Below are 17,489 nucleotides of genomic sequence, written 5' to 3'. Positions count from 1 at the left end.
TTTGTTTGGGGGCTGTTCTGTTCCACTGGTCTATGTGTCAGTTTTTCTGCAAATGCCCTGCTGTTTGATTATTGTCACTTTGTAGTATAAATTGAAGTCGGAGAGTGTGATACCTCCACCTTTTGTTTTGTTTTGGTTTCGGGGGTTTTTTTTGTGTTGTCTGTTTGTTTATTCGGGGACTTTTGTGATTCCATACAAATATGATGATTTTTTGTCTATTTATTGAAAAAATGCCATTGGGATTTTCATGGGAATTGTGTTAAATCTGTATATCACTTTGGGTAATATGGCCGTTTTAACTATGCTCATTCTTACAATCCATGAGTACAGAATATCTTTATATTGCTTTGCATCTTCTTCAATTTCTTTTAATAATGTCTTAATAGTTTTCAGTGTATAGGTCCTTCACATCCTTTGTTAAATTTATTCCTAGGCATTTTATTCTTTTTGTTGCAATTGCAAAAGGAATTTTTTAAATTTCTTTTTCTGAAATTTCATTGCTAGTATACAGGAATGCAGTGGAGTTTTGTACATTGATTTTTTATCCTGCAACTTTATTTGTTTATTGTTTGTAATAGTTTTTTGGTGGAGTCTTTAGGATTTTCTATATAAATAATCATATCATCTGCAAAAAGTGACAATTTAATTTCTTCATTCCTAATTTGGATGCCTTTTATTTCTTTCTCTTGCCTAATTGCTCTGGCTAGGACTTCCAATACCATGTTGAATAGCAGTGGTGATGTGGCATTCCTGTCTTATTCCTGATTTTAGAGGAAAAGCTTTCAGTTTTTCACCATTAAGTTTGATATTAGCTGAGGGTTTGTTGTATATGGCCTTTATTATGTTGAGGTGCTTTTCTTCTATACCCATTTTATTAAGTGTTTTGATCATAAATGGATGTCGTAGCTTGTCAAATGCTTTTTCTGCATCTATTGATGTAATCATATGATTTTTATTCTTTATTTCATTTATGTGGTATATCACATTAATATGATCTATTAGCATGGATTGAACCATCCTTGTATCCTTGGAATGAACCCCACTTGATCATGAAGCCTAATCTTTTAAATGCATTATTTAATCTACTAATATTTTGTTTAGGATTTTTTCATCTGTATTCATCAGAGATATTGGTCTGTAGTTTTCTTGTTTTATGTTGTCCTTACCAGGTTTTAGTATTAGGATAATGCTGACCTCATAAAATGACTTAGGAAGTATTGCCTCTTCATCATTTTTTCTTTGGAAAAATTTGAGAAGGACAGGTACTAAACCATCTTTGAATATTTGATAGACTTCACTAATTAAGCCATCTGACCCTGAACTTTTGCTTTTGGGGAGGTTTAGGATGATTGTTTCAATTTCCTTACTGTTAATCAGTCTATTTAGATTTTCCAGTTCTTCATGGTTCAGTCTAGAAAGGTTATATATTTCTAAGAATTCATCCATTTCTTCTATATTATTGAATTTGGTGGCATATAGTCCTTCATAGTATTCTCACATGATCCTTTGTGTTTCTGTGGTATCTGTAGTAACTTCTCCTCTTTCATTTCTGATTTTGTTTATTTGTGTCTTTTCTTTTTTTACCTTAGTGTGAGTGTAGCCATGGGTTTGTCAATTTAATTAATCTTTTCAACGAAACTGCTCTTTGTTGCATTAATTTTTTTCTATTGTCTATTCTCTGTTTCATTTAATTCTGCTCTAATTTTTATTTTTTTCTTTCTTCTGCTGACTTTGGGTTTCCTTTGTTCTTCTTTTTGTAGTTCTTTAAGATGAAATGTTAGGTTGTTGGTTTGGTATTTTTCTTGCTTCTTGAGGTAGACCTGTGATGACATAAATTTCTTTCTTACTACTGCTTTTGCTGCATTTTAATTACTTTTATGTGATGTGTTTTCATTCTCATTTGTTTCTATGTATCTTTTGATCTCTCCTTTTATTTCTTCTTTGACCCAGTTGTTCTTTAATAGCATGTTATTTAATCTCCACATATTTGTGTTTTTTCTTTTTTCTTTTTCTTTCTTTTTTTTTTTTTGGCAGTTGATCTCCAATTTGAAAGCATTGTGGTCAGAGACTATTCTGGGTATGATATTTCAATCTTCTTAAATTTACTGAGGCTCTTTTTGTGTCCCAACATATACATGTAGTCTATTGTTGAGAATGTTCCATGTGCACTAGAAAATAATGTATAGTCTGTTGTTCTAAAATGAAATGCTCTGTAAATGTCAGTTATGTCCATTTGGTCTGATATGTCATTTAAGGCTGATATTTCCTTATTGATTTTCTGTTTGGATGTTCTATCCATAGCTGCCAATGGCGTATTTAGGTCCCCTAGGATATTTTGTGTTTTTGTCAGTTTCTCCCTTTAGGTCTGTAATTAGTTGCTTTATATATTTTGGTGCTCCCTGATTGGGAGCATATATATTGATAAACGTTATGTCCTCTTGTTGTATTGTGCCCTTTATCATTATGAAATGTCCATCTTTGTCTCTTGCTACTTGTTTTTTTTTTATTCTGAAGTCTGTTTCATCAGATATAAGTATGGTTGCATTCACTTTTCTCTGGATGCCATTTCCTTGGAGTATCATTTTCACCCTTTTTCTTGAGTCTGTATTTGTCCTTGTAGCTGAGATGTTTCTCTTTTAGGCATCATATGGTTGGGTTTAGTTTTTTGATCCAATCTGCTACTCTGTGCCTTTTTATTTGTGAGCTCAGACCATTTACATTTAGGGTGATATTGATATGTGAGGATTTCCTATAGCCATTTTATCTTTGGTTTTCTGGTAACTCAAAGTCTCCATTGTCTTTTGCCCTTGTGTTTTCTATTATTTTAATTTGTTGGTCTTTATGATGTTTTCCTCTGTTTCCTCCTTTTTTATGTTATGTATCTCAGTTCTGGATTTTTTTCTGTGTGGTTACCATTAAGTTTATGTAAAAGAATGTTTCATATATACAGTAGTCCTTTTTATTCAGCCTGTGTCTTATCTCCATTTCTCTCTGCAAATTCAGACTTTTACCCTCTCCCCTTTTATGTTTTTGTTGCCACAAACTATCGCTATTTATGTTGTGAGTACATTTCTGAGTTGCAGTAGCAAATTGTCTTTTTCTTTTTTTCTTTATTTATGTTTTTATCTTCTGTACCCTTTATGTTATATTTAAGTTTATAGTACCCTATTCTGTGTAGAGGTTGACATTTCCTACTTCTGTGTGTCTGTTAGTAAACTTGCTCATAGTTTTGTGTCCTTTTGACCTTTTTGTTTCAGATCAAATAGGCTCCTTCAATGTTTCCTATAATACAGGCCTTGTGGCAGAAAGTTCCCTCAGCTTCTGTGTATCTGGAAAGGTCTTTATTCTTCCTTCATATTAAGGATAACTTTGCTGGGTATACTATTCTTGACTGGTAATTTCTCTCTTTCAGTCATCTGAATATTTGATTCCACTGCCTCCTGTCTTGTAGAGTTTCTGCTGAAAAATCTGATGATAATCTATGGCTTTCCCATTTAGGTTACCGTCTTTTTCTCCCTGGCTGCCTTGAGAATTCTTTCTTTCTCATTAATTTTTGACAGCTTCAATATAATATGCCTTGGAGAAGGCCTGTTAGGATTGAGGTAATTAGGTGTTCTGTTCGCATCTTGAATTTGAGGATCTAGTGCTTTCCATAGATTTGGGAAGTTCTTGTTGACTGTTTGAATAGGTTCTCTGTGCCCTTCTCCCTTTCTTCTCTTTCTGGTATATCCATTATTCTTATATTGCTCTTTTTGATGGAGTCAGATAGTTCTTGTAGAGTTCTTTCACTTCTTTTAACTTTCAACTCTCTCTCTTCTTCCATCTGTGTCATTTCCAGATTTCTATCTTCAAATCACTAATTCTTTCCTCCATCCGGTCAGCTCTATTTCCTAAAGTTGTCTATTTCATTATTTATCTGCTTTATTGAGTTCTTCAGTGACAGAATTTTTATTTGGTTCTATTTCAAAATGTCAGTCTCTTTGGTAAAATATTCCTTTTGTTTGTTGATTTAATTTCTGAGTTCATTAAACTGCCTGCCTGATCTTTTTTGCACCTCATTGAGTTTTTTCAGAACTGCAGTCTTGAGTTATCTGTCATTTAAGTTGCATATTTAAGTTTGTCTTCTAGAGATTTTGTTTTGTTTTGTTTTCTTCCTTAGCTGCCTTGTTACCATGGCCATTCATGGCAGTTAATGGATTATTTCTCTTCCTGGACATCTACCCGAGTAAATTCTGTTGCAGGTTGATATGAAAAGGTCTTTCTTTTGCTTTCCAGTAGGTGGCACTGGGGCATTTTATTTTCTCTTGCACTGGATCATTTTATTTTCTCTTGACCTGTTCTGGCTTCTTCAATGGTGGGAGAATTCCTGGTAAGGTGAGCATCTCCTCTGTGACCAGGTCGCTTCAGTCTTAGGATACCACCCATTTGGGAGAATGTGTTGGGTGATGTGGTTCTGAACCTCTGAAATCTCAGTGCTGACCCCGCAGCCAGATGCATAACTGTGTGCCTCACCAGCCCTGGGTGGATACCCCCACTGCAATCAGTCGTGTAAGATGGAACAAGGGTGGGCTTGGAGAGACGGCTGGTGTGTTTGTGCTTTATTCTCTTCCGAGTAATGGTGACTGCCAAACCACAGCTGACTCGTCCCTATAGCTCCTCCCTTGTCACTGAAATTAGTTGCACTGTGTCTCTGCTGCTCAGGAACTGTCTCTCCAGTTCTCAGCACTGTAGATATTCTGTTCTTTAACTGACACTGCTACTGTTTCTGGGTCCCACTGCTAACACTGGGAGAGTGTGGGAGAGGCAGGCTCTGGAGAGTAGGAGAGGTGATCACTCTTCGTGTCTTTGTTTTCTTCCTGGCATTGAGGACTGTTAGATTTCAGTTATCACACCTCTGTATTCAGTCTTGGCCCTGAGGTTTCTTCCCTGATCACTGGATTCAGCTTTGTTATATGCTGATCCCTCATGCTGAATTGTTCGTGCCACAGAAAGTGCACCTGCAGACTCAATTCTCCCCTCTCCTGGGACTGCATTGAGCTCTGGGCTGCATCCTGAGGACTATGTTTCTGTAATTCTCCCTTCCCTCCTGTTTGCTCTGATTCACCTTCCTTCAGGTATTTCTATAAGTGTATCTTGCAGATGTGTTTGTGTGTTGTGTAGGGAATCCTGTGTTGAATTCTAGCTGTTCAACTTGTTGTAACTTCAAGGGTAATATCAAGGAGCCCCTCACACCAACATGTTCTGATGTCACACCGACATTCATCTTCTTTAACAGTGTTAATTTACCTGGTTTTATTCCAATTGTGCTTTCTGGAACACAAAGATCATGTAGAGGAATTTATAGGAATGAAAAAATCATGTCCTTTGCATGGAAACAAAGAGATAGTTCAACTTGGAAATCACTGAAGTCCATACTTTGATATAATCAAGTTGTTACATATCTTTGGCTAAGTATTTCTCTTTTTTAAAATAAGGTAATTCATAGTAAACAATATAATATTTTTGTTCTTTTCCCCTCTTCACTCTCAAGTATCTTAAATATTTGGGTATTTGTATCAAATATTGCAATTTAGACTCAAATGTTATTTATGCTAGATTCAGAAACATAGTTAGCAATTTTATTTTAAGACAAGGTAATCAGTTCAATCTTCAAGTAAATATGTGTTTTCTATACAAGAAGAAAATGATTTCATTGTTTATCCAGAAGAATAGACTATAATAGGGGAAATATTCTCAACTTGAGCCAAATTCCAAATCCTACATGCAATATAAGATTACTCTGCCTACCCACATGCGTTTGCAGTGCTCTATGAATGCCTTCCAGGGAATCTACACCTACAAAAGGCTCAGATGACTGCCTTGCTGATACCATTTAAGCCAAGCTATAATAAGGTTGTTGTGTATTTTAATGTCTGAAAGTTATGTGATACTGTAAATTCAGATTGCCCAGCTTGAGGGTTCATGTACATGAGTAAACCATAACATAGTGCTAATCACAGGAAAATATATGTAACCACTGTGAGTGATATTGCTTGTCTAGATGGCTGAAAATAACCAAATCAGCCATAAGAGTTCTCATGTGGTGTTCGTATAATATACACTGACAAGTTGGCTGGTAATAAATAATGCTATGACTTAAATATATAGCAAATGCAATGCAGTAAATGCTTAATGTAGGAGTTCTTCTAGAGTACAGCAATGATTGTCTTTTCTGAGACAAGAGTGACTTCCACTAGTTTGTGTTTGTATGGTTGTGTAGAAATATATGATTGAATAAGGTTCCTGTTACTGTTTTATAGAAAGCATACTTAAATGACACAAAATTTTATACCTATAGTCCCATAAATAGATGTATGTAATCCACTGAGTACATAAACTATTAGCTATTCACTGTAACATTGAAATGATTTCTTTTTCATTCTCAATGAGTGAGATTAGCTTTGCTTTGTAAAGTTGATAATCCCTGTGAGATTTTAATATTTCTGTCCTTTTTACTGAATATTTCAATTTATCTTTAAGGGTAAAAATATTAAGAGAGAATAAACCAATTAGGTGATATGCTCAGTCATATATACTTCTCAGCATTGATAGCAAATAATCAATTTATCCTGGCATTCCTAGTATTTAAAGAGAGTTCCCTTCCTGGTCTCTTACAGCAATGCTTATATCCATGATTCATTTTGAAGAGAATGTCAGTTGCTCTATTTTAATTTGTTGCACCATGTAATACAATTAAAGCTAATTATATATAGCTAAGACTAAGACTCAGGAAATTAAATAGTTTGTAAATAATGTAAAACTTTTATTTAAATAATGGGTAACTTACAAAGAATGTAACTAAGTTTTTGAAATGCTTAAGTTGGTGATATGTAACAACTAAATGCAATGAGTGAAACTTAACTGGATCCTGAATAATTTAAAAATCCATAAGGGATATGTTGGGGACAACTAAGAAAATTTTAATATAAAATGTATATTATATAATGTTATTGAGTAAATATTAGTATCTTTAGTATGATGATAGGTAGGAAAATTATTTATTCTTAGAAAATGTTTGTCATTTAAGTGTGAAACATCGTGTCAACAACTTATTTTCTAAAGATTTTCATATATGTGTATACACAGTATATACATGACATACACTTGCATATGAGAGAAAAAATAAATATGACAAAATACAGTTTACAAATCTAGGTATACCAGTATGCATTATACTCACATATCCACTTTTCTGTGGACTTGAAAATTTTCTAAATAAAAAGTAGAAGGAAAATACTTATTCTAGTAAATGAACAATTTTGCTTAACTTTATTTAAATATCCACATTCTTTATCGATTTCACTTGTTTTGGAAAAGTTTTAATGTTATCTGGAAACTGTTAGAAAGTATTGGCTTTTTAAAGAAATATTTAAGAAAAAATTGTAAGAAGGAAGATACTAGTGAGCTTATACTTTTGGAGTTATCATCTTAGAAAATTTTAGGTGAATATCTCCACAATAAAAATGTATACTATTAATTTAGAATCTAGCATTTACCTAGGAAATTCACGTAATACTGCGTTTCCCCGAAAATAAGACTGGGTCTTATACTAATTTTTGCTCCAACAGACGCATTAGGGCTTATGTTCAGGGGATGTCATCCTGAAAAACATGCCAGGGCTTATTTTTCTAAGGGTTAGGTCTTATTTTCAAGGAAACTCGGTAGAAGGTTCATAGCCATTATAACACAAATGGTAGGTGGGGAGAGACTGGATTAATTTAAATTGAAAATAAGGTTAAGTACTCTATTATTGAGGCTTTTAACAAGAAATATCAGGTAATTGCACCTCTTTTCTCTATAAAAACTTACGCAATTGAAAGATTGTAAAATTTAATATGCTGTGTTTTAAATATAGTGTAATTGGTGATGTTAATTCTAAGTCACTTATGTATAATTCTGTACTTACAGGAGGAGCCGAAGACAAGATGTGAGACATGGAAATCCACTGACTCAATGCAGAGGATTTAATCTAAAAGGTATTAAAATTGAGCAATGGTCAAACTTGCTAAAGAGTAGCAAAGCTCCATATCACATTTCAGTAAAGGAAATGTCGTAATAAATTCAAGTATTTTATTTTAAGCAAAGATTCGCTATAAAATTCTTGTTATTTATATATGGTTATTAAAAATTAAATATCATTTGTATGTATATTAAGAACTGTGAAAAACATGTCTAGAAACACAGATACCTTGGTATGTAGTTAGTAGGTCTTTCCATTACAGATTTTCTTAGCTATTATTTTCTTTTTGAAGAAAAAAAAATACTTTTTGAATTTACTATTAAGAACTAACAGAATAGCACTTTGCTTGTTTTTTATTGTGGTAAATGTACATAACATAAAATTTGCTATTTTAATCATTTTAACATTTACAATTCTGTAGTATTAGGTCCATTCACATTGCTATGCAACAGGCACCACCATCCATCTCCAGAACTTATTCATCCTCCCAAAGTAAAACTCCATACCCATTAAACACTAACTCCCTATTCTGCCTTCCTGACTGCTGGCAACCACCGTTCTACTTTCTGTGTCTATGAACTTGACTACCCTAAATACCTTATACAAGTGGAATCAAACAGTGTTTGTCGTTTTGTAACTAGTTTATTTCACTTAGCATAATGTCTTTCTCAGGGTTCATTCATGTTATAATATATGTCAGAATTTCTCTCCTGTTCAAGGTGGAAAAATATTCCATTGTGTGTGGTGTGTGTGTGTGTGTGTGTGTGTGTGTGTGTGTGTGTACATGTACCTATATATATAAAAAAAATATGTGATATATATATATATATATACATATATATATATATATATATATATATATATATATACATATATATATATCACATATTTTTTTTATCCATTCATCCATCCCTGGACATGTGGGTTGCTTCCACCTTTTGTCTTTTGTGAATAATACTGCTCTGGAAATAGGGGTACTACAGTGCCTTGATTTTACAATTTATAACCATTCCATATACTTTTGACAATCTGGTCCTGCATCTTAAAATTAATCTAATCCCTTACTTCCCATCCTCACACGGATATACCATATTATTACACTTTTCCCCACTCATCCCCTCATCCTACCTCAACTCCACCAGAAATGTCCCCAGGCAGAACTTCCTCCTGGTTCACCAAGGTGCTATAGATGTACTGTTGTTAACAAATTACACTGAGATTTCTATTAATAATCTTTTTGAGTCTGACATTTATTTATTTATTTATTTATTTATTTATTTATTTATTTATTTTTATTTTTTTTTAGTAAGGCATAGGATTCCTGTTACTACCTACACCAACTACAAGGACAAAATTAAGACACCTTTGCTTAATTTTTCCATACATCTAACTGAGGGAACAAATCCAGGTTACCTATTCTCTATTTACTGAGTATTTTATAAATCTGTGTATCAGTTCTCATTCATAGTCGCAGTAGTCATACTGGTAGGTAATAAGGTTAAGGTAATAATGAACAAACATTGATGTTGATTTTGTATTAGAACCTGAGCTAAATGCTTTTTTTATGGATTATCTCACTTACTGCTCAAGAAATTATACTAAAGTAGGGTCTATTTTTATTCCCACTTTATAAATAAGTATTCTGTTCATGTCTAAGCTACCACATGATTATACTAAATGCCTTTCCTAACTTAAGAAATTCAGGAGAGAACCTGTGTGAAAATATAACAATCTGTGTGTTAGGGACAAGTAAAACTGAAAACACTGAGAGATCAAGTAATTTCTCTCAGGTTACATAGCCAGTAGTGGTGAAGTCTGGATTTTACCACAGGTAACTCTGATTTCAAAGCCTGTATTCTCAACCACTGCATCCCACTGTGGTCTCACCTTGCTTTCTGCCTTTTCCCGATGTTTATTTCCTCAAAACTCCCAGATTCAGTCCGCTCAGCTCTGAAAAGCTGAGGAAACCTCATTCACAAGGATCTTTGTCAAAGTTGCATTGCATGCGTTCTGTTACTATTATACCTCTATTCTTTGGTATAGAGTGATTCTTGAATAAATACTGATTCCCTACATCGTTCTCTCCTTCCCTTTAGATTAAACAAAACAGGTAAACAATGTGTAATAGTTTGCTTGTTAAATGATTAAGATTGTTGGAAACATGGAGGAAAAACAGAGGGTTGGTAGAGGGGCGGGGGGGTGGGGATAAGGGGAAGGTGAGAGGTTTTGGGAACGTACGGGGGAACTTACGGGAACGTGGATGGGGGAGGGGGGTTCACACAGTGTGAGGGATGTAAATGATAAACGTCTAAGTTTTGCTTTGTCTTGTGCACCTGAAACTAATAAAAAAAATAAAAAAATGATTAAGATTGCCTTTTGGAGGCTGCCATAATTGATCGCAATTTTATAGAGAAATAAGCATTCATAAAGAAGAACATGCTCTAAATGTCATTGTTTTTCTTTCTCTCTCTCTCTCTCTCTTTCTGTCTCTGTCTCTCTTCTGTTTTGCTTTTCAGCATATAGAAATGCAGCTGAAATTGTTCAGTATGGAGTAAAAAATAACACCACTTTCCTTGAGTGTGCCCCCAAGTCTCCTCAAGCATCTATCAAGTGGTTATTACAGAAAGACAAAGACAGGAGGAAAGAGGTGAGTGATGGGCACAGCAGCAATCAGTCAGGACTTTGGAAAGAGCATTACCTCACCATCCCCCAGTGCGGTTCAGATCCAAGGAAAAAGAAAGGCATATGAACATCCTTTTATGTTTTGGGGATGACAAGTGCCAACTTCTGTAAAATCTTTTGTCCGTACAGTTGATGGATTAATTAGAAATCCTCTCTGCCAGCTCACCTCTGTAACACGGTGATTGAAACAAGAGCTTGGGCGCTCACTCAGACGAGGGATTGATGTGAGGAAGCATTTGTAAAAGAAACAAGATGTGTGCAAATCCAGAAGCCAAGTTCTCATACAACAGCACCTTTGTGTGATTCACAAGATAAAAGGGGCTTTTAAAAAAAATAATAAAGTTCAATTTTCCCCAGCAAGAAATTACACTAAACTATAACCTTTATGGGAAACAGCATTTTTCTGCTATATGGTAATCTGTTTCCATTATTATTCATAACTCTCGGGTTTCGGTTAGGTAATATATAGAATCATTGTTTATGAGACCATTGCTTTTATTTAGTGACATGGAAAAAAACTCTAGATTTTCAAATAAAAGGACACTTACATTAACCTTTTGCTGATTGGAAAGAGCTGTTTTTAAAAGGGAAATGTAAAAAGGCATAGGGTGAAATATTATAAATAATGAATTCCATTATATTGATGCCATGGTGTCACGATAAATGACAGGAAGAAGAATAAATAAATAAATAAATAAATAAATACATATACACACACACATATATATGTCTGTATATGTATACACATATACAGATATATATATATGTATATACACATATATTACTGCTAATGTATTGCTATTAGCAGTACATGAAAAAGTCTGATGGAGGAAAGGGGAAAATGGAGCCTCCTTCATTTATGTTGTGGGCAGTTTTGATACTGTGTATTAAGTTAATTAGGGGTACGTAGAAAGGATACGTACCAAGCTATAGACCATAGACACTACATGAAAGTTACTGAAATAGATGTTGGCTCCTGATGAAAAAATACTTTCTAATGCTCACACCTGCCTATGCAAAGATGTTATGAGCTGTTTAGGAAATTTGTGTCCCCTATCACTAAAATTTTAAAACATAGACTGATGACCACTTGTATAAGAAGGATTTAACTATCTGGAGAAACTATGAGCTAGATGAACTTCAGGACCCCTTCTTGCCCCAGAATTCTATGATACTAATTTTCTTTTATTTTTTCATTAATGAAATGGTTTGATATCTATTTCCTTTGCTACAAAATCTATCATCAAAGCAGTCTTGAAATTTCTAGTCTAGTTAATTTTAAATTTTTTTGAATATCTGTGGATTGTAATAATAATTGCCTTACTAATTAACCTGGGGTAGAAGTCATAATGTTTGATGATGATTATCACACAGAAATGGAGTTCTTAGGCTAGAATATGACACATGGACATGAACCATCCTTCCTCAGAAAGTTTGTATGTATGTATGTATGTGAGTAGGAAATCTAAAACTCAGACAAGGGATTATCTAACAAGGATTAAATGCTTTTCTTTTATTCAGTAAAACATTCAATAACATAATATACAATAAGTGAATATAATTTCTATTTAAAATTAAATATATATATATATATATCCATGAATATATGACACAGAAATTAATAAACACAATTTAAAGTGGAATGTCTTATGACTCAAATCTCTTTTGTGATAACTCTAATGTTGTATTTCAGAATGTTCAAGAACATGGAGACTCAAATATTACTATCTTGATTTTTTTCCAATTTCAAAAACATAAGAATTCTTTAATTTATGATTATGAAAAATTCTAATTATAAAATCTGTTTTGTCCCAAATTTAAGCGAAACACAAGTCCACTCATTTTTAATTTAGTTGAATATACTATTAATATTTTATTAACCTTATCCTCATTCTCCCTTAGTTTAGGCAAACATACACTTGTTTCTCATGTTAATAATATATAAATACTGAACTTCAAACAAAAAAGTAAGACAAATGGCAAAAACTCAGAGAAAAACCCAAATAGCTTATATAGTGAATAGCAGTGAATAGCTTATAAAGTAAAAAATAAAAGCCCTTATCCCCTTCACTTTAATACTTATTCCTACTTCAAAGAGTATAAGGCTACCAAAATTACATATTGGTCATTATATATTCCTCCAAATATTTTCCTAGTTTCCATAATTCTACTATACCCCCCACGTATACATATACACACATACTTACTTCAATATCAGTACTTGTGGAACTACCTCATTTTTCTTGGTTGCATAATATTCCATTATATGAATGTACCTTAAGTTTTTTAAAGCTATCGATTGGTTAGGGTTTTTTCCTGTTTTTCCTCTTATCAAAAATATCATGCAAATGAATATATGCATACTTGTGAGAGTATATATTCTATATAAATTCCTATAATTGAAATTTCTGCACCAAATATTATATATGTTATATACACGTTTTATGGATATTACCAAATTGACTTCCAAAGTTTTCCACAATTTTGCACAAATAGGAAAGGTTTTCTTTTTTTTTCATTTATGAATGTATTTCTCCATTTAAACTATTTCTGAGGCACACTTAAAGTTTAAAAATTATGTTAACATCAAAATTTTGCTTTATATATTTTAATCTTTACTTCCTCCTAATCTCTCTTTTCTAGTTCCGTTCTACTATCTGTATTTCAATACTATACTTTTCCTCTTTGTGCTTTTGTATGGATTACTTTTTATCTAAAAGAACCTATCTTTTATTTGGATTTTATTAATAATAAAATATACATTTACACAGAAATTTACTATTTAGAAAAAACATTTCACATGCATTCCTTTATATTAATTTGGGTCAGCTTTCCTTTTTCCTCAGTGAAAGAGCATTCCAGAGTATACATGTCAAGAAAATTCTTACCACTTAGGTTTTTTATCTGTTCATTGACAATATTGTAGCTGGAACCATTAAGAAGATGGATTTCCAGTATTTATCTGATATCCAGCAAATGATATTTTTTGTTTGTTTGTTTCAGTATAAACCTGTAAAGTAATTAAATATTAACCTCATAGCTTTTTACTATCTTTCCTTAGAAAGTCAAACCACTTAGAAGACTCACATGACAATAACATTCCAGCTTATTTTCAGTGATTCTTTTGTGTGGGGTAATTGGAAAAAGCCCATGATAATGTTCAAAACTCTGCCTCTGCTTATATAATTTTTAGTTAGTTGAATATTCATTCATTCATTAAAAAAGGTAAAATTCAACCCTTTAATTGTGGCTTCATGTTTCTACTAATGAGTATTTTTGTCACCATAAAAGGCAAGAACTCCAGGATGAAATACATATTTTAAATTGTATGTAGAATTTATTTGCTATACATGTTGACTCTGAGTCACATTCCAAAAGCAACTAAAATTCTGTGCTCATACGTGGAGAAACTACTTGTATCCAAAGGGAATGCACTTTAAGCTATCTTTGGCAATGTGGGTGATAACTTCACCTTCTTGTTAGTAGATTCAGAACCCTTGAGACAAGATCTCCTGAGCAAAAGAAAGCAATGGGGCTGACTAAGAATCTGTGCCTAGTTCTTAAAAAGGAAGTTGATTAGTATTTCATGCATTTGCCAAATGTGTTTGATTGAGTCAAGAGTACTCTGCATATGTTGGCCATTTCTTTTTAGAAGATGCACAGTTGGGTTTGATGTCTCTCTTTTAGGTCAAGCTGAGTGAACGAATCATAGCCACTTCCCAAGGACTCCTGATCCGCTCCATTCAGGATTCTGACCAAGGACTGTATCACTGCATTGCAACAGAAAACAGCTTCAAGCAGACCATAGCCAAGATCAACTTTAAAGTTTTAGATTCTGAAATGGTGGCTGTTGTAACAGACAAATGGTCACCGTGGACCTGGGCCAGCTCCGTGAGGGCTTTACCCTTCCACCCGAAAGACATTATGGGGGCATTTAGCCACTCAGAAATGCAGATGATTAATCAGTACTGCAAAGACACTCGGCAGCAACATCAACAGGGAGAAGAAGCTCAGAAGATGAGAGGGGACTATGGCAAGTTGAAGGCTCTCATCAACAGCCGGAAAAGTAGAAACAGGAGGAATCAGTTGCCAGAGTCATAATGTTTCCTTACATGGGGCTTATGCTTCCAGTAGCACACGGTCTCTCTTCAGTGATCAAATTTTGAACAAAGAGTCTTGTTCTTTACCCATGGGAAATTCCTGAGAAAGTTGGTTACACACTCCTAAGGTGAACGTTACATGAACTGAAATGAGCATGCATTTTCTTGTATGATATTGACTAGCACTAGACATGTCATGGTCCTCATGGTGCATATAAATATTTAAATTAACCCAGATTTTATTTATATCTTTACCTTTTCTTCAAAATCAATATGGCGACTATAAAACTAGAATTCTTACATCCCTTAATTAATTGAACAAGGGCCATAACCCTGTGATCTTCCTTCCTTGAGTTAAGGGTTTAGATTTCTCATTGTCACTGATTTTACATATGAAAACAAATACTAACTTTACAACTTTTACGTAGTAAAAGTTGTACAAAAGTCATATAAATGCATGTGTCTGAGTAGCTGTCAAAGAAATGTAGAATAGAGAAAAGACAAGGAAGAGAGCATCTAACAGCTGTACAAAACACAAGTGATGCATAACGAGAAAACGAGGAGTTTGTATGCTTCCGGTGAAATGTTATTGATTATTTTGAGTTTGTAAAACTTGTCAGTTGCTGGTATCTGTCATTGATCTTTGTTCCCTTGTTTCAGCAAGATAAAATGAATGATCCTCACCATAAGCATCTTTGATTGGAGTTATGTCAGCGAAGCATTTAAGTTTATGTTTTTATTTTATCATCTTCCAAACAAAAACACTTTCTTTTTTGGAAGTTATTTAAGTTATTCTAGACTTAGAGAATATAATCTTTTACTGTTTAATTGATTACTGTGTTCTAAATTTTCAGTCTATGTGGCAAATTAAACAAGATAAGAAAAATTGTTTGAAATATCAAACTTGTATAAGAGGGGTGAAACCATCAAAATGGAAAAAAGACAGTAGAAAATAGAACTTTATTAACAGTTTATAACTTTAATAATTAATTTTGATGATTAATTCACATTTTTTGTTTACCAACCCGAGATATAATATTGATTTTTAAGTCATCAGTTAATTTTTAATGATCTTTTGTGTGTTCATTTTGTGGAGACATGAAAAAAATCTAATCTGAACAAAAATAGACATTCTTTTAAAAGAATGTTGGTACCTTATGTTCACTGCTCTGTAAGTACAAATGTGGTAAGTTTTGTGATTAATAAAATAATTATCTTCTAATTATATGTTTGGATCATTTTATTAAAATAATTTAATATTAAGTTTTGTACTCCAAATGACAATTAGATGGAAGAAATGTGAATATTTTCTTCATATTTTCATATTTCTTTTAAAACACAACTTTGCTCTTTCATTTTATCTACCATTAAAGATATTTTCATGTTTGCAGTTGCAAACAAATTACATCAGATACCTAATCAAAATTTAGTATAAAAGTTTTATTTATAGTTAATCCATGAAGAAGGTAATCAAGGTAGATATATCACCTTTTTAAGTACTGCAGTATAAAGCTTCAAGAACTAAAGTCATTTTCAAAATGAATGTGTAACCATTGATTAGAATCTAAGAATATGATTACTTATTTAAGTGGTGGTAAATTATAATAAGAGGAGGCCTCAATGGGGAAAAAATAGTTCAAACACAACATAGGATTCATTTTTTTTTAAGCTATTGATTAAAAGCTATGTTGCAAATGTGTATGATTATAAACACTCTCTAAAGCAATTTATTATACAGTTTGCCTGCTTAAAGGGTGTAATTAAACCTCTTTATTTCTCTTCTATGTGCACAAATAGAAATGTGTGTAAAACCAAAACCATCTTCTGTGTGTATGGCCAATCTAGTCTATGATCAGAGTTCAAGTACAGTTGTTTTAGAGTCAGAGGATAGGGGAAACTGCATAGGACCCCTTGGCTTGCTTCGTGTAAACCCAAACTGATAGATGATAAGGGTGTTTAGTTTTGTAATATGATTTGTGCTATTTAATACCTTTTATTTTGAACATTATTAAATTGTATATACTTTTATTACTTATCTTTTAAAATTATAGAACTCCTTCAACAGAACTGCCAAATGTAAAGAAAATGTTCTTCCTCAAAAATATTGTTAACGTATACTGAATGTTGGTGGTTGGTTGGTTTTATTTTGTATCGTTTGACAATTTGATGGCTTAATAATATGTTTTCCGTTTGTACTGTACATAACATTTTCCAGAAAAGCACTTTTTTTCAAAGTGTAGGTTTGTGAATAGATTTTAGCATGATGAAACTGTCATTACAGTGAATGTTAACTCGGTGTAAGAAAATAAACTAAATGTAGTTAGCACATTAATATTTAATTGGATATTGAATAAAGCATTTGCCTGGCAAAATAAAACATACTGAATTCCCCAAGTATGTCTTTAACTTTCCTTTTTAATATCTGGTTGACAATTGTTTCTTGACATGATAGAATCTACTGAGTCTTATAATTGGCTTTTTCTAAGTTTTATTTATTTTTGTGAAAGTAATGCATGTAGATATTTCAAAATACAAAAAATTCCTGAAAATGTACATGAAAACCTCTCCTTCTACCACTGTCCCTCATTTATCCAAGTCCTAACCCCAGAGGCAGCCAATGTTATCAGTTATTATGTGTATTTCCATATTGTACACATACGAAAGAAAATTTCTATTTGTTTTCTCTGTAAGAAGCATTGTACCTCGCT

At 33.0% G+C, this 17,489-nt stretch overlaps 1 protein-coding gene across 1 annotated transcript in view; it reads left to right on the top strand.

Annotated features, from left to right (window-relative positions):
- The window catches only part of SEMA3C (semaphorin 3C), a 177,246-nt gene extending 160,071 nt beyond the window's left edge, over positions 1 to 17,175 (top strand). The window contains exons 16-18 of the mRNA XM_019746909.2: positions 7,948 to 8,015; positions 10,516 to 10,646; positions 14,369 to 17,175. Of these exons, the coding sequence (XP_019602468.1) occupies positions 7,948 to 8,015; positions 10,516 to 10,646; positions 14,369 to 14,782 (613 nt within the window). The 3' untranslated portion in view covers positions 14,783 to 17,175. The remainder of the gene's footprint in view (positions 1 to 7,947; positions 8,016 to 10,515; positions 10,647 to 14,368) is intronic.
- Positions 17,176 to 17,489: the final 314 nt, after the last annotated feature.

This window comes from Rhinolophus sinicus, linkage group LG09 (assembly GCF_036562045.2).
Source record: "Rhinolophus sinicus isolate RSC01 linkage group LG09, ASM3656204v1, whole genome shotgun sequence".
NCBI lineage: Eukaryota > Metazoa > Chordata > Mammalia > Chiroptera > Rhinolophidae > Rhinolophus > Rhinolophus sinicus.
This window is presented reverse-complemented; position numbering and strand designations above follow the sequence as displayed.